The 24,469-nt window shown below is 42.3% G+C and overlaps 1 protein-coding gene and 1 long non-coding RNA gene across 2 annotated transcripts; one reads left to right on the top strand and one right to left on the bottom strand.

The window, feature by feature from the left end:
• Nucleotides 1-156: 156 nt before the first annotated feature.
• On the bottom strand, nucleotides 157-871 carry LOC121600072. The gene is made up of 2 exons (XR_006005779.1): nucleotides 745-871; nucleotides 157-643 (listed from the first exon to the last, which is right to left on the bottom strand). It is a non-coding gene; the product is annotated as an uncharacterized LOC121600072 (long non-coding RNA).
• Nucleotides 872-1,191: 320 nt separating this feature from the next.
• Nucleotides 1,192-2,739, top strand: LOC121599279 (CLIP domain-containing serine protease B14). Its single transcript, XM_041926985.1, has 3 exons — nucleotides 1,192-1,707; nucleotides 1,953-2,284; nucleotides 2,369-2,739. The coding sequence occupies exons 1-3, from the start codon at nucleotides 1,235-1,237 to the stop codon at nucleotides 2,689-2,691; spliced, it is 1,128 nt and encodes a 375-aa protein (XP_041782919.1). The 5' UTR covers nucleotides 1,192-1,234; the 3' UTR covers nucleotides 2,692-2,739.
• The last annotated feature ends 21,730 nt before the right edge of the window (nucleotides 2,740-24,469 follow it).

Genomic DNA, 24,469 nt, shown 5'->3' with positions numbered 1-24,469 from the left:
GTGTATACAGTGCCTTACGGGCTTTGTTGCACCTCTGCATCTGGTAACTTGAGCCTCACTATTTAGTCAAATTTCAACTCAAAGCATTAATTTTTAATTATCAGAGATAGATAAATTATCAGAAGTATTGTATTTGTTGGTTTAAATAACAGATAATCCAAATTATAGCACCATTTATTGGTTAAAACGGTAAAAAACTTACATTAGTATAGCGAAAAATTGTAATTATTTTTTAGCAATGTTTTGTCATATTTTTATTTTGAGCTGCTAACAACCATTGGCTATTCTCTGAGAGACTATCTCTCTGCCAATAAAGACTTCAAGATCAGGCCTGAGCCTCTGACCTTCTCCGATTGCATATCAACAAACCAGAAAAGTCTTTCCCCGATAAGAGTTCATAGATCGCACTGACAGTAATAATAACGAAAGAAAGATACATTTTCCAAAATTCCACTTTTTGTAAACTTATCGAACTTCGAGTAATTTGTACAAAATATCAATTTGCAAATAATTCTAAAATAAACGTAAATATTCTAATGGATCTTTTCAGCCAATTTAATTTCCATTTACTTGGTTACACATGAATTCTTCACTTGGTGGTGGTTAAATTGATGTTAAAAACAAGTTTTAAATTGTTTTGATCCTGAAATAAAAAAAAATCAGACGTGAATAAGATGTCATTTTTCTAAAAAAAAAATACGATAATTATAAAATGTAGTAAGTTTTACGATTCTGCAACGTTACCAAAATTTTGTGAACCACTGTGTGATACAGACATATGGATAACACAGTGTGAGGGCGAAAGATAATAAAGAATCCGGTTGTCTGATGTTCTGCTTAACAGCAATAATTAATCGCAGCGTTCAAGGCCTGCTGCTATATACTCGATTTTTTTCTTACAAATGTTTTATTATTGAATTTAAATAAAGAAGATGAATTCATCTGTGGCTTCAAGTATAATGGACCGTCTGTTTCTCTCCTCGAAAAGAGAGAACAAAAACAACCCTCTGCTGCATTTGGTAATGCGTATTTTGCAAACTTCGGTGATTCCCCATACTGACGGGGCTCACGCATTGCAATGATACAATGCACAAAAGAGGGGCGTTTTTTTTCACTTCCGTCATCAATACTCTGTCACCGAATCTGTGTCGTAATCTTGCTGCAATGTGCTGTTTAGTGCTGTTCCACAGTTCATTGCTTGCGGATCGTTTACCACACTGTGCAGTTTTTCGAAATGTATAGCTGGCGGTATGTAGCTTGCGGTTTGCTTTGCTTGCTGGTGATCGCCATCGACCAGTGCCATGGACAGGAGCACGAACCGTGCACCACGCCAAACGGGACCGCCGGACGCTGTGTACGGGTGCGTGAGTGTGGTTACATTCTTGACTTGCTGCGGAAGGATCTGTTTGCGCACAGCGATACGGCTCACCTGGAGGGGCTGCAGTGTGGCACACGGCCCGATGGAGTGGCCCTCGTATGCTGTCCTGCGTTTGTGAACGAGCCGAACTGTGGGCCGGCCGCTTTTGGCGTCCGTATCATCGGTGGCAACGATACGGAGCTGGGCGAATTTCCTTGGATGGCGATGCTGCGGTTTCAGGCACGCAATCGTAAGATTCACGGCAACTGTGGCGCATCACTGGTTAGCAAGCGGTTTGTGCTGAGTGCTGCCCACTGTTTCACCGCGGCGAAGAGCAAGGGATGGAAAATGTAAGTATGAAGAAATGGGTAAGAAAGTAAGGAACACACCAATGCTTTCGAAAAAGGTCTCCTGACGTCCCTATGACAAACGATCTATTGCGCATAGCATACTTTCAATTACACCTATCAGTGCATGTTCAATGCCTCCCTCGCACAGAGGGAATGCCATGATGAATTCCACCGATTATTCCGATTCTAATCGAAACCGCTCGTTGCTAACAGAGATTTATTATTATCTCACATCGCCACTCCAGCCACTCGGTGCGCGTTGCGGAATGGAATTTCATGAACCATCGCGGAAGCAAGGACTGCAAGCAGGTCAAAGGCTACGACGTACCGATCTGCCGAAAGGATTACGATGTCGCCCGCTTTGTGCAGCATCCCGAGTATCGCGTTAACGCGGGCGTACACGTGAACGATATTGTGCTGATCGAACTGGCAGCGGACGTGGAGTACAATGTCTTTGTCGCACCGATATGTTTGCCCGTTTCCAACGACACGGCCCAGTTACCGTGGGGGTCGTCGGATGAACCAGAAATAGAGTACACAGCAGCAGGCTGGGGTTCGACCGAATCAGGGAAGGAGTGTAAGTACACAGTGGCGTAGAGAAGATGACACCTGGCTGGACAGTGGAATGCATTTTAATTTACGACTCTCCACTCCCCAATAGCCACCGGTATGTCGTACCAGCTGAAGCAGATCAATCTTCGCGCATTCGACAAGGAGCGATGCAAGAAGCTGTTCCAGGTGCCCAGTGGGGTCGGTGTTGGGTTGGGCCATATATGTGCTGGTGGCATTCGCGATGAGGACACGTGCCATGGGGATTCGGGCGGGCCGCTGATGGAAGCGGTGGGCGGTGTGTGGTATTTGGCCGGCATAACCAGCTTCGGGTGGCCCCGCTGTGGCCGAGACGGTGTGCCAGGGGTGTACACGAACGTTAGCCACTACATGGGATGGTTGGAGCGGGAGATGTTCCGTGGAATTTTGGTGTAGAATTTAGTTCTGCTCGCGCTGTTCGGTAAACAATAAATGAGGACTTGTTAAGTGTATGAGCGTCGGAAGTTGTTTATCACTTGCTAATTCTCCGAAATACATTTCTGAGGGTAAGTTGTTAAGCAAAAACACGTCTAGACTGGTGGGTGTACACCATCCCTTCGTTGGTGATACAAATGCCTCGACGCAGCTATTTGCCAAGTCTTTGACCACGAGCATCAATCAACGGAAGTAAGGCGCAAGGTGTCCGAAAGCTCTTGCAAATCTCGTGCTCCGAGGATCAAGCAGAACCTGAGTGCTTAGCAATCATAAGCACTTGCTTGACCAAACTGTCTGTGATTGTTCGCACACACACACACAGAACGGGAAACGAAAAGAGTGGGCTTCAAGTTTGACGAGCCAAACTGCTTGCCCGGCCAATTAACCTAACGAACCACACTTGCCAAACAGCTGGCAATCAGTAAGGGGTGTCCGTAGCGATAAGTAGCTTCCAAGTTTCATCCTAATCCCACCGACATCTGATATTGCGCATCCAAGCAAATAGGGAGTTCCGAATTTTCAGCTCCCGAAATCAACATTTCGTAACTCGTGGCAAAGCGCACGGTTTCGAAGAAGCCCCAAACACAGTTTCTCAATTTAACACTAGAAACTGTTTACCGTGGGCAAAGAATTTCAACGCAAACGCAAACTGGAGCTGTATTGCTGGATGAGTTTTGCCTCACCGGGTTTGCCGGATTGGTTTTGCCGGCACACGGTTTGCAGGAGATAACTCGTTATGAGACATTTTAATTAAAATATTTCCCTTCGCGACCGCCAGAGCCACCATTTCCGGAGCAACAGCAGCGCCGAACACACCTTCCGAGCAATGTGTACCTAATCTTGATGGATAGTGTGGCTTTGCTACCTACTAATCAGCATTTTCTTTTGCCGGACCTGTGCTGCGATGGACCGGTACCCTTAGGTCGAGCGAACCGTTGTGCAGTGTGGTCAGTGTACAGTTACTGACCACGAATTTCGACCATGGAAGGTTGCAAAAGTGTACAGGGTTTTTGGGGAGTTTCGTGTTGCAGTACGATTCTGGGAATAAAATTATGGAAAACTGGAGCCTGAAGGAGTACTAGGTAAGCCCTAGACTTATGGCCGTTATCCCCCACCACTCTGAAGGTGGATAGAGCTTCTGGTAAAATAATTCAAAAGTCACTGATTGTTATCGATGGCAGGGCCAGCCGGGTAGTTCGTTTAGCTCGGAACGGTCAGTACACTTCTCTCGAGTCCACTGCGTGCTGGAAGATTCAGTGCTTTGGTGCGGTTATCCACGCGGTCTGGGAGCATTTTGGGGGCCAAAAACACACACACACATCCTATTAGGTTTGCAGCTTACGAGGTGGGTTGGTAGCGTTTCTTTCCCATTTTAGCAGTAAAAGTTCAGATGCTGAGATGCAAACCGAACTAATTTCTCTTTCACGTTGTTGCCTGAAAAAACGGGGAAAGTGTTGCAACAGATGCATTGGACGGTTGGTTCGTTGCCGTTGTATTTTTTGTTGGTGTTGTTGATGTTGATGCTTGAATTGACTCCCCTCCAAGGCTGGGCTTCCGGGTCTGGGTTTTCTCGATTTGATGCAAACATTTCCCCCTTGCTCAGTGATCAATGGTGGACGGGTACGGTACCTGCCAGAAACAGCAAACGCTCAAGATGGGTTTGGAATTCACTCGCAGCCACGTCAGAAGCGAGACGTTAATTTATCGCACACTTTTTATCAAACGATAAACTTTGGGCGGATTTTCGGATGGATGGAGATGTGTCGGAAGGCCACCGTAGTGCTGTAGTGATGGAGGGGAAAGCACTGTGGCCGGACGGTCTCATTACAGTTGGGCATGGATTTCCTGTTTTGCGCAGTGCATGTTTATGATGTGGTGGTGCAAACAGCATGTCAAGAACGTTTATCAGAACTAAACCATGAGCCAACTATTTCCAGCCATGATTAACTTCTGCATGGCGTAGGACAGAATCAAATGTTTACTTTTTTATGAAATTTATTAAGATATAATTTAAAATGAAAACCCATACGTTGCGAAATTGAGCATAATGAATGGAGCAAAATCATTTTAAACTCTCTGCATGGTTTTGACAACCTGATGTTGATAGGTTTTTGTTGCCTGTCTGTCTCTACGGTTGGTATAATTGCTACCATCGACCGAATGCTGAAAACTTCTGTTACATTTCACCAACGGGCGAGAAACTTTTCGGCCCCGGTCCGGTTTGTAACTAATTTTGACAAAAGGTCTGCAACGTGCGGTTGACAATTTCTGTAACCCCATCGGTGGGGTTGGATGGGGAGGAAAAGTTTTGTTAACCACCAGGAATCTTTTTCACCAGCTGTGCTGTTAACGCAAATCTGTCCTTTTTTGTGTTTGATAAATTTTTGGTTACTGGGTATGTGCTTTTGAAAGCAATTTTCTCTGCATTTTGCATGGCACGTACAGGTTGTGCTTTAATAATCAGAAACGAGAAAATTAAAAGATTGTCTACCATAGGCCTACCACAAAGAGGTACACTCGCATTCATGATTTTCATCAATTTATTTCTGTTCCGTAAGTTGTGTTATGAACGCATTTTTTTTTATTTATGACCGTTTTTGTGTACGCAATGAAGTACGAAGAAGTACCTCAGAAAAATGCTTTTAGGAATATTAGTTGCCCGTGCAAGTCGAATGACATTCGACTCATTTGAACCATCGTCCTTTTTCTGCAGTATCCAGTCGAGATGGAAGTCTGTATCTATGTAAAAGGCTGGATAAAATTTACTTCATAACACAGGCCAGAAAAGAAACAGTCCTCGCAAAAAGCGTCTTTCACTGTATGTACGATATACATGGGAAGCTCGGCAGTATCAAACTTGCGTTGAGAGGACGATCTCAGAACACAGTGTGTGCCGTGTATTTATGTTTCCAAAAACTGAGTTTTCTAGATCTAAAATGTCATAGATGCGCAGATGGTTATCCACCCAGAAGTATACGCTGTTTAGCAATTGGGCAGAAAAATACGCGTGTTAAAATGGTTATTTTGGGGAGATCTTGCAGGCATACCCTAAACCGTTGTTTTGGAAACAATATCAGGGTAACAGTGCATCTCAGTGCATCAGATCAGTCCGGATCAGTCCGGATCAGTTCGTGTAAATTGTTAAACCTTTTCGTAAATATTCGATGCCTTACTTTAAAGTCAATGAACTCATCAAGAATTGTCTAAACAGTCATTTTGGGAATTAGCAATTGCAACGTCCGGACTGTTCCGGATTGATCCGGACTGATCCGGAGTCAAATCCGGTTATGATCCGGAGTCGGAGTCATATTTTGCGCACCGGAGTTAGAATTGATCCATGACTCCGCTCCGGATTACCCATCACTACCGGTCATTCTACAGCCTGAAAAATCTGTTCACCTCAAAGAACCTGTCACGACGGACGAACGAGCTCTGGTGGGCTAGCCATGTTATACGCATGGAAACGGAAGACCCAGCCCGTAAAGTCTTTTTAGGCCGTCCACAAAGACAGAGGAGGCGTGGTAGACCCAAATTGAGGTGGCAAGATGGCGTGGAGGCGTCCGCCATTAAGGCCGGGATAACGGACTGGCAGACGAAGCCGCGAGACCGTGACCGGTTTCGGACACTCCTGAGGCAGGCCAAGACCGCTAAGCGGTTGTAGCGCCAGATAAGTAAGTAAGTAAGTAAAACACATTTATAACAAATTCCAATAACTAAAAAGTAATTTAAAAATCTACATCAAAAATTATGAAAATGTCAAATGGTTTGCTATGGGGCAAAATGTACATCAAAACACATCTAAATAAAGAGGCAAAATAGGCCACAACATTGGACTTTAGGCTTTGGTTTAAGTTCGTGCATCTAGGTAGAATTGGGAGAGTAGAGAATAGTGTTTAGTATTTAGGTGTTTTGTTGAATAATTTTGCATATTGCTGTAATATTTTAATCATTCACGAGTTGTCAGTAATTTTTCTTTTCGATAGAGCATTCATAGAGAAGAGTTTTTTTTTTGTAAAAGAAATATATTGTAGCGACCTTAGCTTACAGCACAGCCTCATCATGTGATCTGATAATCGTCCTTGATCCACAAACAAACGGGTTGCACATACTGTGTAATGATGATATTGGAGGCAGCTTGATCAGTGCTATGTCGTTGTTGATCCCAGAGAACTTCGAGTATGATTTCCCGTACATCATAATTCTGAATGTTACCTGCGTCCTGCGATAGATGGGTTCGGCCTAGATAAACGGAGACCTAGGATTTATGGCATTCGGTACACAATGGGCGGTTTAAAACGAAAAGAGTAATACAAATTGTTTACAGCACAGTTCAAGTATCGATCGGATTCATCATACCTGTCAAAATAGTGTTTTCGTCAATGATGGATCCTCCGCATTTGTATTACTTGGGGTTGTTCTGTTTCAGTCGGTAGAAAATGGCCACATGCCACGGTCAGCGTCCCAGATGTATATGCTGACCATTTTGCATGCGGTATACCGTTTTTAACGTTCGTCTACCACTCGATAGTGCTGTATGAAAGTTTGAGTCGTTGCACTGCAAACGATCCACAAAAAAGTACGATCCCAATCAGACATGCTAGATAAGCGGAGGGAAGACACTTTAACTAATGCTATCAAAACTATGCTTCTCAACTCTTCAACATCTCTTGGCGATACAGCACACTACTGCCCGGAACAAAAACTCAGAGGCATCTCTTCGTGCTGCAATTTTGACCATTTTAATCGTTTTGTATTTTGCTCCTACCGGTTGGTGGTATTTTAGTGACGAGGGGAGATGGTAAGCTGGATTTGGTGAAATTATGTTTCGGTAGTAATACGATGGCTCAGCACAGCTGTGTGTCATTTGAAGGTATTTTATTGGAGGTTTACTATCGCTTACGCGCCGTTTCATTTAACGGATTAATAGACCTTTTCATTCAGCAGACTTCAAGATTAGACATATGTGAGACATTTTATCATAAAACAAACGAATCTAGTTCTTCAATCGTAATCGCCACGGTTTATATGTATCCATCGATTTCTATATAAATCTGTCGTGAGAAACCACGACACAACGTTAACATGCTGTGAAGTGGTTTACTCCAAGCAAAATCGCATTATACACCATATTGCATATAATATTGCTTTTCATTATCAGGAAGTAAAGATCAAAACAAAAAAAAAAAACAGGCCATGCCGGTTTTCTAAACTAAACTTCCCAAAAATCCAAAATCCTTTTCATTTCTTAACCAACCATAATCGTATCCCACAAGCAAATATTTGTTTTTACAAAAGAAATATATAAATAAGGTGTAAAATAAATAGCAAATGTTAAATAAACTCGAAAAAGTATTATTTTTGAGCATTTTTCTATGAAATTGTTTATTAAATGGGGAGTTTAGAGGTTATGGGTCTACGGGAGTTTAACTGAATATGAAATTTTAAGAATTTTATTTGGAAAATATAACATTAATAATATCCTTTTAAAGATATTTCGTTTCAAACATTTAACTCTTTATGCTGGAAAACGTCATCCAAATAATTAAAAAAAAACATTAATGAAAATTGTACTTTTAAACATGACCTTCTACAATTTGGCACAAAGTTCGGCCATCATTGTGTATGCAATACAACGTTCGCTCTTCAAGCCGATTACAACTCCCAAAGCCACACCGCACACTGATTCGTCCCGTGTGGTGATTCCGATTTCTGTTGTTGATCTTCTCCCCCCGCAGCGTTACCCAACAAATAAAGTAATACATTTTAAGCAACACATTAGTCGGTCGGTAGTAAGGCTGTAAAGTTCATCAGTCGTCATAGTGCCACCGTTCGCCACTGAATGGAGTAATGTTTTTTCAATGTGACGGATTTTCCACCGGATTGCCCGGGAGTTGTACCATGTGTGGTAGCAGGGTGTCCTACTTTACAATCCATCGCGCCAGGGGCCCTCCTGACGTGATGGCGCCATTTGTCGATCCGTAAAATTACGAGTTACGAAAACATTTCAATTTGCTCGAGCGCTATTTTATTGGAAAAGTTTCTTCTGCGCGCCTTTCAGCAGGGCCGGTTGCAAAAGTCTCCACTTACTGCAGGGCGAGGAAGTAGATATTTTCGGAAATGAGTTGGCAAAGCCATGTTTGGGTGGTGTTTTTTTTCGATACATACTTCTTACCCCTATATTGATCCGGTTCCTGCTCGGAAGCTTTCATAGTGGGATCGCGACATCCATCGCGTGATTGCGCTTTTTATTTCCGCTTTTCGCCATGTACGCCATTACAAACTGCGAGGCGACTTTGGAAAGGTTGCGAGTAGGGGCGATTGATTGATAGGATTAACGCGGAGGGGGCTGGTGGAACTTAGCGGTAATTCAATTACGTAAATCAACACATGAGTCAGGGTTGAGTTGGGTTAACACGTTGTTCAGCACCAGCCGGTAACAATAGTACATTAATTTTGACGCAGAAAGAGACTATGCTAGAAGGAACAGGTGTTCATTTCGCAATTACTTTGGTGCATTTAGTGTGTTCGAAATTGAGTTAAAAGTTGCAGAATAATTGACAAAAAATGACTTTTTTTTCTTTCAAAAGCTTCGCTTTTCTACCTCTCCTACATTAAATAACTAACCCTACACGGTGTAACACACATGGTGACTCACGTTTAGATGGATGTAATGTACTACCACGACCTCAAATCGGTTCAAACAACGACATAAAACAGTAGTTTACGCTTGGAAGGTTTCCCATTTGAACTTCCCCAAGCCCTCTCCATTACGGCTTATGGGCATGGTGCATGAAATGCTAAAGTTTGAAGAGTTTCGCGCAGTGGGTTTGTTCACTTTGGGGTTGAATTTGATTTTTTTCTCTTCCCTCTCCTCCTCTCTGTACTACCATATGTACCATACGGCTTCATGTGTAAACCCCCATGCGAGCGGGGTTTGCATTTGTTTTCATATCATCGGCGGAAAATTTCGTTCCATTCGCTCCATTTCCAACTCCGCCATTCGTTATTTCGCGAGGGCAGATGAAGTGCGAACTGTGCCTTGGGCGTAGAACATAAATTGGGTTGGTTTTGTGTTGGAAAAAGCGGTGGATTCGACGATCGGTTTATGCTTGGAAACGATTTATTTGGCAGTCGGCATTTTTGGTGGTAATTGATTTATTTAGCCCTTCACACCGTCAGCGAAACCGTATTAGTTTTGTTTGAAGATGTTTCTCGCCGTACTTTGCTGCCTTTTTATTTTTTTCGCAATCGATTGAAGGATTAATAATCGTTTCGTACCAACGTTCATTCCTCGGAATGAGGCATGGAAACCACACAGTACTTTAGAATTTAAAACCTAAATGCCTGCTTTATTTACTCAGCTCAGCTTAGCAGCGCCAGCAAACGCAAGCATAACTTATTCGTTCGACAAATGGCACTGCATTAACCGTTTCCCTCTTGGGATGGGACGACCGTTATCCCCGTACCCGCTCCTGTGTGCACTTTTGAAGCACACCAACATACTGCAATGAAACCCCTGCTGGAGTTCCTCATGGTTTGGGGGCAAATGAGTGGTCGAGAGTGTTGTTGCGCTGGCGTGGAAATAAATAAAACGCCATCCCAAAAACGCCTGAACGGGGTGCAATCGGCGAGAGCGTATTCGGATGAAACAAAGCAACAAGGAACGGCGAAGAAAAAAAAAGGAAAGCAAAAACAAGGAGGCGAGTTGCATTATGCATAATGTATGCTTAAGTACTACTACACCACTTTCAATTGCAGAGCGCAGCACATTGCGGAGTTGTGCTGTGCAGTGCGCGGTTGTCCTTTGGGGTGGGGTTTGATTATCCCCAGCATCAGCGCAGTCCTCCGATGAGCATTGGTTCAGCCGCGCACAGGTGCAAACGCTAATGTAGTACGGGCGCGCCTGTGGGAAGGTCCTGCCGGGGTTGACGATGTAGCAACCAACCAGGCAAACCCAGCACCCAGACTGGCGCATTCTGTAAAAGAAAAGTAGCGCAAAATGCTGCTGCTTGCGGTGGTGCGTCGAGCTTTAATAAAGTCTGCTTAGCGGTAATTAAGGCAAGCGGCATCAATTTTTAATCAACTACTGGCTGCACATTGTTTTATGTGAGTGTGTGTGTGTATGTGGAGTGTTTATTTGTTTTTCTTTTTGGGGTTTTCACTCTTTGTGGGCTATAGAATGAGCTCAGCGAAAAAGAGGATAATGAAGTGGTAACGTTCGTTGAAAGGTTTGGCAGTGAGAATGAAATCGAGCTAATGGTTGCAACCGCGATACGGCAGTACGACGATGCAGAAGCGATTCTTACGAGAAGTGGAGTAAAATTTTGCATTATAAATCATAGCCGTCACCGTGCCAGTGGTGGATGGGTGACTAAGCATCGGGACGGGTTCGGCAGTGGTTTGGGCGGTCAGCAGAATTGAGCTGCTTTTGAGTGAATAATGCATCGCCGTTACATTGGCCATAAACGATAATGAATTGAAAATTATTTAGATAATTGTGACGAGATTTGGTCGCAATTGTTTCGCGTTCCTGGTGGTGGAAAGGATGGCAGCGAGTCCGATTGACCCTGAGCGGAAATAATTTATGATGATAATTTGTCCACTGATTAGGAATATCAGCATTCGCTTGAAGCTGCGCACGATGTTAAGATATTTTATGTAAATTCAGAAGAACAGGCTGCAAGATGGTGAACAGTTTGCTGTTACAGATTGGACATGATTGAGCATGATTGATATTGCTGTATACGTTATAGTTTGTGAAGTGAAATCAACGGGCTAATTAATGAAAAGCTAATAATAATAATAATAATAATAATAATAATATTTAATAATAATAATTATAATAATATTTAAAATAATCATAATAATTTTAATAACTGTTTTACTCTCAGTTTTTATTCTTCTTTAGCACAACAACCGCTGTTGGTCAAGGCCTGCCTATACCCACTAGCGAAGTGAGCTTGGCGTTCAGTGACATATTGTTATCATAGCAGGATAGTCAGTCCTACGTATGGGGGTGCGGTCTGTTGGGGACTTGAACCCATGACGGGCATGTTATTACGTCGTACGAGTTGATGACTGTACCGGCCTAACTTAATCCCAGTTACTTTGTTAAAATAGTCTCAATAAATAATGCAGCCTATTTTTCTTAAATCATTTACCCAGCTCATGAAAGGGTTTGAAAATCAATAACATAAGCTAGGTAACTTAAATAAACATAAACATATACAACATTGATCCACCGTTTCCTAGAAAGGTTTTATAGAGCTGATGATGTTTCGATTACGTTAAGCAGGAATACGTTATTTAAATTCAAGTAAATAGGTTGTATTCGTTTAATTTAGCGGTTTATACAAACGTTTCAATTGGGTGGTCGAAGGTCCAATAAAGGGAAGTTTAACACTTAGTTATGAAATTTGCCGGGTATATACCAACCAATACAATATACATAACAAAAAACAAACTCGTATGGAAGTTTATTTTTTTAAGCTAAAAAGTTTACAATTTCAGGAGGGATGAGTAGTTGTAAAGGTTAGCTAATTAGAGTTTAAATCTGTATGCTTTTAAAGTATTAAATATTTTTCTAACAGCTTAAAAACTAATACAGCTTAAAAAGCTTTTGGGGGTTGATCTTTCGCGATGGGTTTCGGACGGTATTATTATGATGATGCTCCAACTTTTTATGGTTTAGTGGTTGAGATCTTACTGATTTTATTTTATTTCCTCTTCGTGCTCCTTCGTCATTCGCCATCTAACCTTATGCTAGTAAAGTGGTGTGTGTCTTATGTTTATAAACAGGGATCGAGACGCCTGCTACAAGCTCATGATTTAAGTTCATATTCCGGGTTGAATGTTGGATTTCGCACCTTGTGTGAAGAAACGTCATAAAAACTTACGGTTTTTCATTTTCCGATCTCAAATGAGCTAAAATACTTTTAAAATATGTTATAAAATCGTTTCAATTGGTTATAACATGTACGGTGTTTTTCTACCTTTTACCAAAATTATTTATTTTCTAAAAAAACAAAAACTAATAATACATTAGCTATGGTTTAGATTGTGGCGCATTGGCGTTTGTTAACATTTTTGTGTGGCTGATGTCTTAGTTAAAATCCGGAGGCGAGTAGGTTTGTATGAAAAATTAACATTAGTTTACCGTCAACCAACAAACTTCGTTAAAAACTCGCTAATATCGTGAAAGGCCCGTTAAACGATGTTTTACGCACTTAAATTGTCAATTTTTTTCAACGTGCACATTTTAAAACTTGTAAACAGAATGTTTAGAAACAAAAAAAATTAATTTAACAAATGATCTAAATCAATCTAATCATGCTTGCTGGAAACAAATGGCTACTAAAACTCTTCAACGACCAGAAACTGAACCGAATCGGAGAAAGACGAAGTAGCTGCCGTGCTGAAGAAAAATAACATTATGTTCATTATAGTATACGCACGCCGACTTCGTTCAGTTTCTTTGTCTGCCAAATCCTGCTGGATGTGCACCGCTTGTGCCCACATACACACAAACACACACACGCACAAACTCACATTAAACAATCACCCGCGGTTGCGGTTTTCCCATGTTTGCATCTTCGCGGATCATAACTCTTCTAATTGTTTAGCGAAAAACCCGACGAAATTCGACGTAGAAAGCAAACTTTACACACGAAAACGCGAACACAAAAGGAAGTTCCGGAGCTGGAGGCAGGCGTTGGAAATACCGGATCCAGGGAGAAGGGAGAAAGGATGCTGCACGCCGCTTGGGGCCTACGCAATTAGTGAGCGGAGTTGACTTTTCCTTTTCGTTAGCGCCGTTGTGCCGTCCGTTCTCGAATAAGGTCGTAATGATCGTTTCCACGTAGCGTATCGTGCGTAACACCACACACACACACACACACACACACACACAGAGTTTCCTGCATAGCGCGCCGGAAGGGGTTTCGCCGCCGGCACCACAAAGAGTATAAGTTCCGGTGTATGCGGAAGGGCGGATGCTGTGCCAATCGGAAGCAGGCTCGGTGTTTTCTTTTATAAATTAGATCCACCGCACCAGCTTGCGGGCTTCGAGCTAATGGGATTTAACGCCGGAGTGCCGGATGGATCAAAGCCCTCCACTGCGATGGGGAGGGTTGGCACAGAAACCAGAAAGCGAATCACTCTCAAGATCTCCCAAGGAAGAGGTGGCGCAGGGAAGGATGTGGTGTGTTGGAGAAATAAAACATACACACAGCCGCTAACCGTGGGCAGTGGAAAAGAAATCAACTTCACGCGAAAATATCAAAGCAATTACAACACGCACAAACAACTTTCCCGTCACCGAACGTGTCTCGCGCTAGCAGGTTCCTTGCGCCTTTGTTGCCAAACTTTGTTGCACAAATATTTGAAGCGTGCAAAAACGCACTTCTCCGAAAACCGAACCGTACGCTTAAAAAGGTCCAAAGGAAAGTCTGGAAAATGGTGTTACTGTGTGCGTGTGTGTACTGTATCGTGCGATATCTCAATTTGCAGTAAACTTGACAAAAACGGTACACCTGCGGTTTCGGCATCACTTGTGGCACGCTCCGATAAGAAGGAATGGCTTGAGTGCCCGGTTGCTTTCCCGGGCGAACGCAGCCGTTTAGTGGTTCCGCGTAATGGAGGTATAGTTTTTACCTCCTCCGGGCAACACTTGGGCGATGAGGGAAAGCCACACGCGCACCATGCTTAGCAAGTGTTGGTTAAATATATTTACATTTTGTTGCACTCACTCTTGCTCCCAGTCTTGTTTCTCTCTTTCTCTGTTGCCTTGTACTTTCTCGTTGGGAAACGTTTTTAGCTTACTGCTTACTGTTAGCTTACTTCATACGTATGTGACCTGGTAGGGTGCGATGACGATGTGGAAACAGATTGTTTGAAAGCTGCACCACAAGCTACTGCTTGGCATGGAGTTAAGTGTTGGAAAGTGGTTTGGAAGGGTTGTTGGATGACTGCAAGGAATATTGTAGTTGTAGCAGAATGCAGGAGAATATTTTATGGTAGAATACGAATTAATTTACTGCATGAAATGTATTAATTTTTTCCCCTTTAAGAACCTTTTAAGGTAATTTTTAATATTATAATTATTGATAACATCTAACGATACAAAACTTGTTGATCGTACTTTTTGTTTATAACTATTAAATATCGTTTCTTGTTTCATTACCCTTGTGTTAACATTATAGTTAATGCCTTAATCAAGATGTAAGGAACTGCTCTACAATCTATCAGCTTCAAGAATGGGTTGGGTATGGCATGAGGTTAATTTTCAGAATCTGTAGAAATGTGCAGGATTAGATACATTAGATTAGATTGCTATTGGTGGGCGATAAGCTCCAGGTGTGTTGATTAATTGAGCATCAGATTCAAGATTGCTATGAGTGTAAGATCACATTAATTCAGGATATTAGCACCGACAAAACGACGCGACACTTGCGTTACAAAACTGTCCCACACGAAAGTACTGTCATTTCCAATGAAGGCGATCACCTTTGTCAAAATGAGCTCTATTCGCGGCTGCTTAGATAGAAACAACTTTTCCAAGTACAAATGGCGGATGAAGTGTTAAGCAAGATTTAATGAAAATAATTCGACACAATACCCAGAAAAGTCATTTGATGGGTTTCCAAATCAATACAAATGATGTGAGAAGTAGATAAAATATTCTTCATTGAAAGTTGGGGAGAAAAACAAAAAGGGGTTTTACCAGTTTCTTCTCTGTGTCAGTGTAGTAAGCGAATCATTATAGAGATGGCGTTAGTGTTTAACGTATTTTCATTTGAAATACGGAGACAACTTTTGAAGCTCATTTTGTGCGAAGTGTCACGTCGGTTTGTCGGTGATATTAGTATAACCGTCTCAACGGCCCATTCATCACAATTCAGCGCCTAAATTGTTTAATTCAGTGGTCAAAAATATCCCCGGTACTATTACACCCACATTACAACAGTATCCATCATTAGCCGCTTCTCTTAGTGTGAGTGCGAACGAACCGTCATCCTTCACCAATATGCCACCAGTTTACAACCCGCAAACACCACTACTCAGAGGATCGGGATCGCCGCTCGATTCTGACACACTAGACACCATCCCACACACCGATACGCGAATGTGGCTATTCTTTACGCGTTTCTCCCCATCGGTTACCACTGAGCAGATTTCTCTCATGGTACAAGTACGGCTAGCACTCGATAAGCGGGATGTGTCTGTACACCGTTTGACGAAGCTTGGTGCCGACACTAGTACACTCTCATTTATCTCATTTAAGGTGGGCATACCAGCCACTCTACGCAACAAGGCTCTCTCACCTAACACATGGCCCTCTGCTCTTACCTACCGAGAGTTCCGTGACTATCGGACCAATAATTATAACACTAATACCTGTGCAACAACTGAAACAAATTCGATGCTCGATCAAAACGTTACTCCCGCTACCGACACTTATCATAATCCTCTCTCACATTCTGGAGGGAGTGCCGCGATGCCAACTACTACAACAGATACGCTCGCACAGCCCGTTACGATTTCCTCACCTGCCATGACCACTACAGACGCAGCTTTGTTTACAAACGAACCACATCTTGACCTTAATGAGCGAATGCTTGTTACCACCACACCTACTAGGTCACCTCCCGAATGCTTAGCCGCTCCTAAAAAACGACCGAAGCGAAACGCTAAACGGACTGATGAATCTGCTGACGCTGGCCCGTCGGATGAATAGCAATCTTGCACAGCATCCGGCGATGCACCTCGTTCAGCTCATCCCAGTCTCTCTATCTACTACCAAAATGTACGTGGTCTACGAACGAAAACTACAAATCTTCGCCTGGCGCTATCAGAATCAGAATATGATTTTATCATTCTTACCGAGACTTGGCTTACTCAGTCCATACCTTCTTCGCTCCTCACTGACGATCATTATCATATCTACAGGTGCGATAGGAATCTTTCCAACAGTGCCCTCTCACGCGGTGGGGGTGTTTTAATTGCAAGTTCCTCTTCAATACCGACATGTGAAATCGCATCGCCTAATACCATACTGGAACAACTTTGGATCAAAACATTGCTGCCAGGTGTCTCTGTTTACATCGGCGTTGTTTACATTCCGCCTAGTCATGCGAATGACCCCGCAGTGATGAACGCTTTACATGATAGTGTACGTGAAATTTCAAGCCGCATTAAAGAGAGCGATTTATTATACGTCTTCGGAGATTTCAATAAACCTGATATCAGATGGGAGCTGACTAATACATCAGAAACCACCGATTGCTCTCCATGTTATTCTGTCATGCATTATGCACCTTTATGCAATTCCGTGGCTAATACCGATTTCGTTGATGGGTTGCATAGTACCGGATTTTTTCAGTTGAGTGGTATTGCAAATCAATCTGGGCGTCAATTGGATCTGGTCTTCGCAAACCTTGCCGCAACCAATATTTTGTGCGACTCAATCACACCTCTGCACTCTGTGAATGGTACTTCGGCTCTAGAGAACTTCCTCCCATACGTAACACACTGTAGTATTCCACTTCTCAGTGAGGACTTTCATCATCCTTCATTGGATATGATGATTTATTATCCCGTACAACTATCCCACACCACCAACAGTCACACTCGCAGTACAGTCAATAGAAATTTCTTCAAAACGAATGTGGAACGTATGAATGCCCTTATTGTGTCGTTTGACCGTAATTTTGACTGCTCCAACTTTTCCACTATCGACGAAGCCACCGATTGCTTTAGCGTTTTTATGCGCTCAGCGATTAATTCCTGCGTTCCTGTTGCTCAACGAAAGCCTGGCCCCGATTGGTCTAATGCATCTTTAAGACGGTTGAAAAAAATAAAATCAAAAGCCTACGCGGATTACAGTAGAACGAGATCATCGCTGCATAGGAGAATTTTTTTCGATGCACTGAACAATTATCGTCGACATAATCGTGTGCTCTACCGCTCCTTCATTCGCCGTACTGAAAGGCAGCTATTTTCTAAGCCGACACGGTTCTGGAGCTTCTGGAACAAACGGCGCAATATAAGAAGTATCCCTCCGTCAATGAGCTACAATGGCGAAACTAGTATCGATACATCCGATATCTGCAACACTTTCGCCAATCGTTTCGCTGATGCATTCACCCTTCCTGTTCACAATCCTAACACACTAGCAGAGGCCACCCGCAATACTCCATCGGATGCTATCGATTTTATTATACCCACAATTGACGAAGCATTAATTGCGCGCACACTCAACGATATAAAACCATCTACATCATCTGGACCTGACAATATTCCCGCATACATATTGAAGCACTGCCGTCAATCACTCGCACCCATTCTTGCCAAAATATTTAATGATTCCCTTATGCGTGGCACGTATCCTGAGTCCTGGAAACACGCGCGAATGATTCCTATCCATAAAAAAGGCAGTCGACTTCATGCTAGTAATTATCGTGGCATTGTATCTAATGCTGCTGGCGGATGTGTTGCTCCGTCGCAACGCCCAACGCCGGTGCTTTACACCGAGTCGGGTATATTTTTCCTTCGTCGACCGGAGAGTGCCTCCGACTATTAAGAAACGAGCGATTCTGAGGTTTGTGTTCGAATGCGCTTCCTTTATTTAGGTTTTCATCTCTTATATGCTATTTAGTTGCTGACCACATATAGGTCAGCTAACTGTAATTATGACTATTTTGATAACAAGTTTATTTATACTTAATGCGACATGTACCTAAGGTTTATGAATTGCGTAAGTTACTTCCTCTTTTGAACCGTGAGAACGGTTGACTACCTGTTTATGTTTGTTGCGTTTCTGAAGCGCGCGCTATTACTTGAGGCGTGTTTTGCTTGAACTTTGTTTTAACTTGAGATGTTTTAACTTGAAGTCTTTTACTTCGCTACATCCGCATAAATGCTTTTACTTCATAATGAGGTCGTACGCAACATCCCGGCCCCCGTAACTTCTCGTGAGAGGTTACGCTTCTGTTGGTGCCTTAAACGGTGGAGGACGTTGACGTCTTCTATTACATCTTTTAATCGCAAAGATCGCTAGTATAGTTAATGGTATGAGCGCGAGAGTTGTTATTCGGGTAGGATTGTTTTATCTATTGTTGAGGAGTACTTTTGCTTTACTACTTTTACTGATTTCTGTATGAACTTTAAGCCTAGTGCGATTGCTCTTTTTGGAGCGTGTCCAACTAGAGCACCAGTCGATTGAACGCGTTTTCCTATCCTTAATTTGCACCGTTTTTTCTCTAATCATGTGCATCGGTCGGATTTCTATGTTTGTAGCAAATTGTTCTGATTTGGGGGTTGCTTTGTTTTTTTGTTTCAAGAAATCTGGACCCTCTAGCCATATCGAGTGCCCTTGTTTAGGTTTCGTAGCTTCGTCTGCTGGATTGTCTTTTGAAGCTACCCAGTGCCACTGAATTCTTGATGTTCGATGGATAATTTCCCCTATTCGACATGCCACAAATTGTTTGTAATTGCGAGCTTCTGAATTGATCCATCCTAGTACTGTCCTTGAATCTGTCCAATAGAATTCCTCCACTATATTCAGTCTCAATTCCTTTTTAATGGTATCGGCAAGTCTTACACCAAGTATTGCCCCTTGAAGTTCTAACTTTGGTATTGTAAGTGGTTTTGTGGGAGCTACTCTTGACTTAGCTGCCAAAATATTGACATTTACTGTATCACCCTGTATTGTTTTTAGATATACCACGGCTGCGAAAGCCCTTTCTGAGGCGTCTACAAATGTATGCAGCTCTCTGCGACAGTCTCCCTTAATGTTTGAATAGGATCTGATGATCTTAATATCTTCAACAGTTTTTATAGCGTCGAGCCATTCCTGCCATTTTCTTTGGAGGTTAATTGGCAATACATCATCCCAGTCAACTTTCTCCTTCCATAGTTCTTGCATGAGGACCTTTGATTCCGTAGTGAGATTGATGACCAAGCCCAATGGGTCGTAGATTCTCATTATATTTGAAAGTATATTCCTTTTGGTCAATTTTTTATCCTCTAGTGGTGGAATTTTCAGTTTATATCTGAAAGTATCGTTTCTCGTGTCCCAGTGCATGCCAAGAATTTTCTCGTAAGTATCATCCTTGTTTTCGATAAAATGCATCTCTTTATTCGCTCTCCTGTTCTCAGGAAGAGAGCTTATCAATTCATGAGAATTTGACACAAAGTTTCGTATAAAAAAATTAGCCTTATCATGAATTGTCATGATTTCGTTTACTGTTTTGGCAGCATCTTCAATACTGGCGAAACTATCCAGATAATCATCTACGTAATGATTATCGGTAATTGCCTTCACCGCCTTTGGGTTTTGTTGTTCGAATTTTAGAGCGTTTTGATTCTTTACAAATTGTGCGCATGCTGGGGAGCATGTCGCTCCAAATGTCATTACCTGCATAACATAGACCTTAGGGTCTTTGTTAGGAGATTCTCTGTACAAAAAACGTTGGGCACACTGATCTTCTTGCTTAACCTTTACCTGGTGGAACATTTCCTTTATATCACCAGAGCAAGCAATTTCGTGTTCGCGGAATCTGATGAGTACACCAAATAAAGAGGTGGTAGCATCAGGACCGGATAGGAGGAATGAGTTCAGTGACCTTCCTTCATTTTTTGCGGCTGCATCAAATACTAGACGAGGCTTAGGTGGAAACTTGTTCTTGTTTACTATAGCAAAGTGAGGAATATAGTTTATCTTCCGGTTATGTTCGAGCAGCTCCCCAGGGGTAGCCTTTCGAGCATATCCTTTGCTTAGGTATTCCGCAATAGTTCGGTGATACCATTCTTTTAATTCAACATCCTTTTCTAATTTTCTTTCTTGTGATTTTAATCTTGTCAGGGCTTGGGGATAGCTATTTGGTAACTGTGGTTTGTCTTCTTTCCAAAGTAATCCTATCTCGTATCGGTTTTCCTTATATGCCAAGGTATCCTTCATAATTTCCAGTGCCTGCTGTTCTAATTTTGGCATTGGCGCTTCGTTCGATTTAACTCCAAACTCTTCAGTTGAGAAAAATTTCTGCATGAGTGACGACATTAATTTTTCATCTTCTTCTTTTTGATCTTTGATTGTAAATAGAGGACTACACTTGTTTATATCATTTTGCCGATAATGTTTTCCTCCTCCGAATATTGTCCATCCCAAACGAGTCTCTTGAGCTACTGGCTGGTTAGGTTTTCCGGAGCGATATCCAATGCTTTGAGTATAATAAGCATGTGGGAGACCTAATAAAACTGTGGGAATGGCATCATAGTAACTTTCTAAATCGATATTTTTGAAGTGTTTGTACATCTTGCTTAATTTCTTAGCATCTACCGTTTGTCTGGGAAGGTCGAGTTCCTTCACCGAGCGTAGATTCTTGATGTTGAGCATTTTACTATTTGGCCCACGTACCCTCAAAGAAACAATTTGACTATGTGGTTCGTCTTGTATGTTTCCATTCGTCCACGATAATTTAAGAGGCATATTGGGCCCTGTTAGTTGCAGCTGTTTTCTTACATCATCAACAATAAGACTTGTTGCTGACGCTGGATCCAACAAGGCAAATGTTTTTATTTCCGCACATTCGTGATATAATGTGATCGGTATGATTTGATAGTAAAGCTTTCTGTCCTCTTTGTGGAAGTTTAATCTTTGTGGAGGAATGTATGATGGGGATTGTTCCTCTTTCCTATGGAGCAACGTATGGTGTTTTTGTGAGCAACGTTCCACTCTGCATTGAGCAGGAAGGCGGCAGCTAACTGCCTTATGGTTTTTGTATTTGCAGCAATTAGAACAAATGCCCCTTTGGGTTACCAGTTTCCATCTCTGCCATACTGGCTTATCTATGAGCTCTTGGCATTGAGTTGTTTCATGAGCCCTTCCACATACCAGACAATGATTGTCTTTAGAATACATCTTGGGCTGTAAGTGAGCATTTAATCGGTGCCCTCGAAATTTTTGACCATTTTCATTTGCTACCAACACTGCCGCTAGGTCTTCGGTTGGTTTTATCCATAATGCAAGATCACTTAATGTGTGAATCTCTTGATCATTTAATGTTTTTGCAATCCATTTATTTCTAAGATCTGTTGATAGCCGTGCTATGAGGTCGCTTAGGAGCCTCTGATCATTTAAATATTGTGTTCTCCCCAGTAGATTCATATTATCTACCATATTATTCAACGCGTTAGAAAACTCTATTATTGATGTTGGATTTTCTATTGATATGTGTCTGCAAGCTGTGAGATCGTTAAGCAAAGACTTGTAGACGCTTTCGGGGTTACCATAAAGTTTTTCTAATCGCTCGATGATTTTCTCGAGATTATCAGGACTTAACATGAGACCACTGACTGATTTTAATGCATTCCCTTTTAAGTATCGCTGTAGTCTATTCAGATTCTCCAGCTTTGAAAAATTTCCTTTGTTAGTTGTTTCATCAAAGGCCGTTTTAAATCGAGGCCATAGTTTATAACTACCATCAAATTCAGGAAGTTCCATAAGCGTACTTTTGCCAGCAGAAGAACTAGCAGTTAGTGCGCTTACAAGTCTGTTAATATTTTCGGTAAGCGAAATATTTTCCTCGCTTGTTTCGGGTTTCGGAGCATTATCGCTTAGCAATTGTTTTGTTTCCTGCTTTTTTGGTTCTATTATGATTTGATCTTCAAGAGTCTTCTGCAATCTTTCTATTTCTTCTTCTTGCTGCTTCTGTGATTCTTTGTTTCGTTTTTCATTATCTATCTTTTCCTGCAATAATTTCTCTGTTTGAATTAATGCTTCACGCATTTCTTTCCTATCGTTAGCGGCTTCGTTTAATTCCTCTTGTAACCGCTCCAAATCCTTTTTATTGTTACTACTTTGTTCTAATTCTTTCTCTCTTTTTTCCTTTAATAATTCGCAAAGTCTTTGTGATTCTTCTAGAGCCTTCTTTATCTCCTTCCTTTCTTCTTCAGATTTCTTACATTTTGAACATACGAAATTCTTTGGGGTACTCTTTACCCCCAAACAACTCAGGTGAAACCACCTGTCGCATTCCGTGCAACTGACCTGTTTCCCCCACTCATCTTTGTTAGTACAAAGTTTACAATGACCGTTTGGATTAGTAATGAATTCCATTGTTACTCACTCAGCGTTTGAGATGCTTGTGTTTGACGTATCACGGATGTCCGCTTGCTGATGATGCTAGTCGATCTGGTGGGTTCTTCTCTGGTCCGACTACTGCTGTATAGTTATCTCTAGTAGGTTGGATGCTTTCTTCAGTCACGTTATTGCCGGCCCCGCTCTGCTACTTGGAACGTCTGCGATCGCTGTCTGCTGCCTGAAGTCGCTGGTGCACTGACCGTTATCCGCACGCTGTTTGTTTTGTTTGCCGGCCCTGGCGATGAGTCGCTGCTTGCTGCTTGCTGCTTGGAGACGCCGGTGGACTTGCCGCTAGTCGCTCGCTGTTCGTTTTGTTTGTCGGACCTGACGATGAGTCACTGCTTGCTGTCCGTTCCAAACCGAGTAAGCCTACTCGTTGTTGTTTAATTCGATGTTTTTAATCAGCTATTTCCATTGAAACTTAAGCTGATTGTTGTTACTCGTTGTTTTTATTTCGTTGTCGCCGACCTTGCTGTGTAACCACCGAATGGTCACTACGTTGGCGTAGCCTTTTGCTGATTTGGCTTTTTGACGTTTTGCCGTTAGTTTGTTTATATCGTTGTCGGTACCCTCCGTGCTCTTGGGTTCGCTAACAGTTCTCGGGTTTTGTTTATGATGTCACCTTATTCTTATGGTGTTTCGGCGGTCGTGCTTAGTTACGCACTTATTTGCCGTTCTTTTCCACTCCTGGTGTTGATTTTAATGCTTTGTGCACTTTCATTCGCGGTGTTTCGGCGGTCGTGCTGGTCTACGCACCTTGTAGCCGATCTATTTCACTCACGGTTGTGATCCTTACTATTTCACTCACTTTAACTCGCGGTGTTTTGGCGATCGTGCTGGTTTACGCACCTTGTTGCCTATCTATTTCACTCACGGTTGTGATCCTTACTATTTTACTCACTTTAACTCGCGGTGTTTTGGCGGTCGTGCTGGTTTACGCACCTTGTTGCCTATCTATTTCACTCACGGTTGTGATCTTCACTATTTTACGCACTTTCACTCGCGGTTTTTTGGCGGTCGTGCTGTTTTACGCACTTAGTTGCCGTTCTATTTCACTCACGGTGCTTCGGCGCTTATGCTGGACTGAATCACGTGTTATTCACTACGAGGAGGTCGTTAGTTCCTCTCTGGAGCCACCATTAATGCTGCTGGCGGATGTGTTGCTCCGTCGCAACGCCCAACGCCGGTGCTTTACACCGAGTCGGGTATATTTTTCCTTCGTCGACCGGAGAGTGCCTCCGACTATTAAGAAACGAGCGATTCTGAGGTTTGTGTTCGAATGCGCTTCCTTTATTTAGGTTTTCATCTCTTATATGCTATTTAGTTGCTGACCACATATAGGTCAGCTAACTGTAATTATGACTATTTTGATAACAAGTTTATTTATACTTAATGCGACATGTACCTAAGGTTTATGAATTGCGTAAGTTACTTCCTCTTTTGAACCGTGAGAACGGTTGACTACCTGTTTATGTTTGTTGCGTTTCTGAAGCGCGCGCTATTACTTGAGGCGTGTTTTGCTTGAACTTTGTTTTAACTTGAGATGTTTTAACTTGAAGTCTTTTACTTCGCTACATCCGCATAAATGCTTTTACTTCA

The sequence above is a fragment of the Anopheles merus genome, chromosome 3L (assembly GCF_017562075.2).
Source record: "Anopheles merus strain MAF chromosome 3L, AmerM5.1, whole genome shotgun sequence".
Taxonomy (NCBI): domain Eukaryota; kingdom Metazoa; phylum Arthropoda; class Insecta; order Diptera; family Culicidae; genus Anopheles; species Anopheles merus.
The sequence above is the reverse complement of the archived record's forward strand: the minus strand, read 5'-3'. Positions and strand labels throughout refer to the sequence as shown.

Excerpts from the sequence above, each read along its gene's own strand:
- LOC121599279 (XM_041926985.1), top strand. The coding sequence starts at position 1,235 with ATGTATAGCTGGCGGTATGTAGCTTGCGGTTTGCTTTGCTTGCTGGTG. Across the intron at positions 1,708-1,952 it reads AAGAGCAAGGGATGGAAAAT|CCACTCGGTGCGCGTTGCGG; the intron begins GTAAGTATGAAG and ends TCGCCACTCCAG. Across the intron at positions 2,285-2,368 it reads GACCGAATCAGGGAAGGAGT|CCACCGGTATGTCGTACCAG; the intron begins GTAAGTACACAG and ends ACTCCCCAATAG.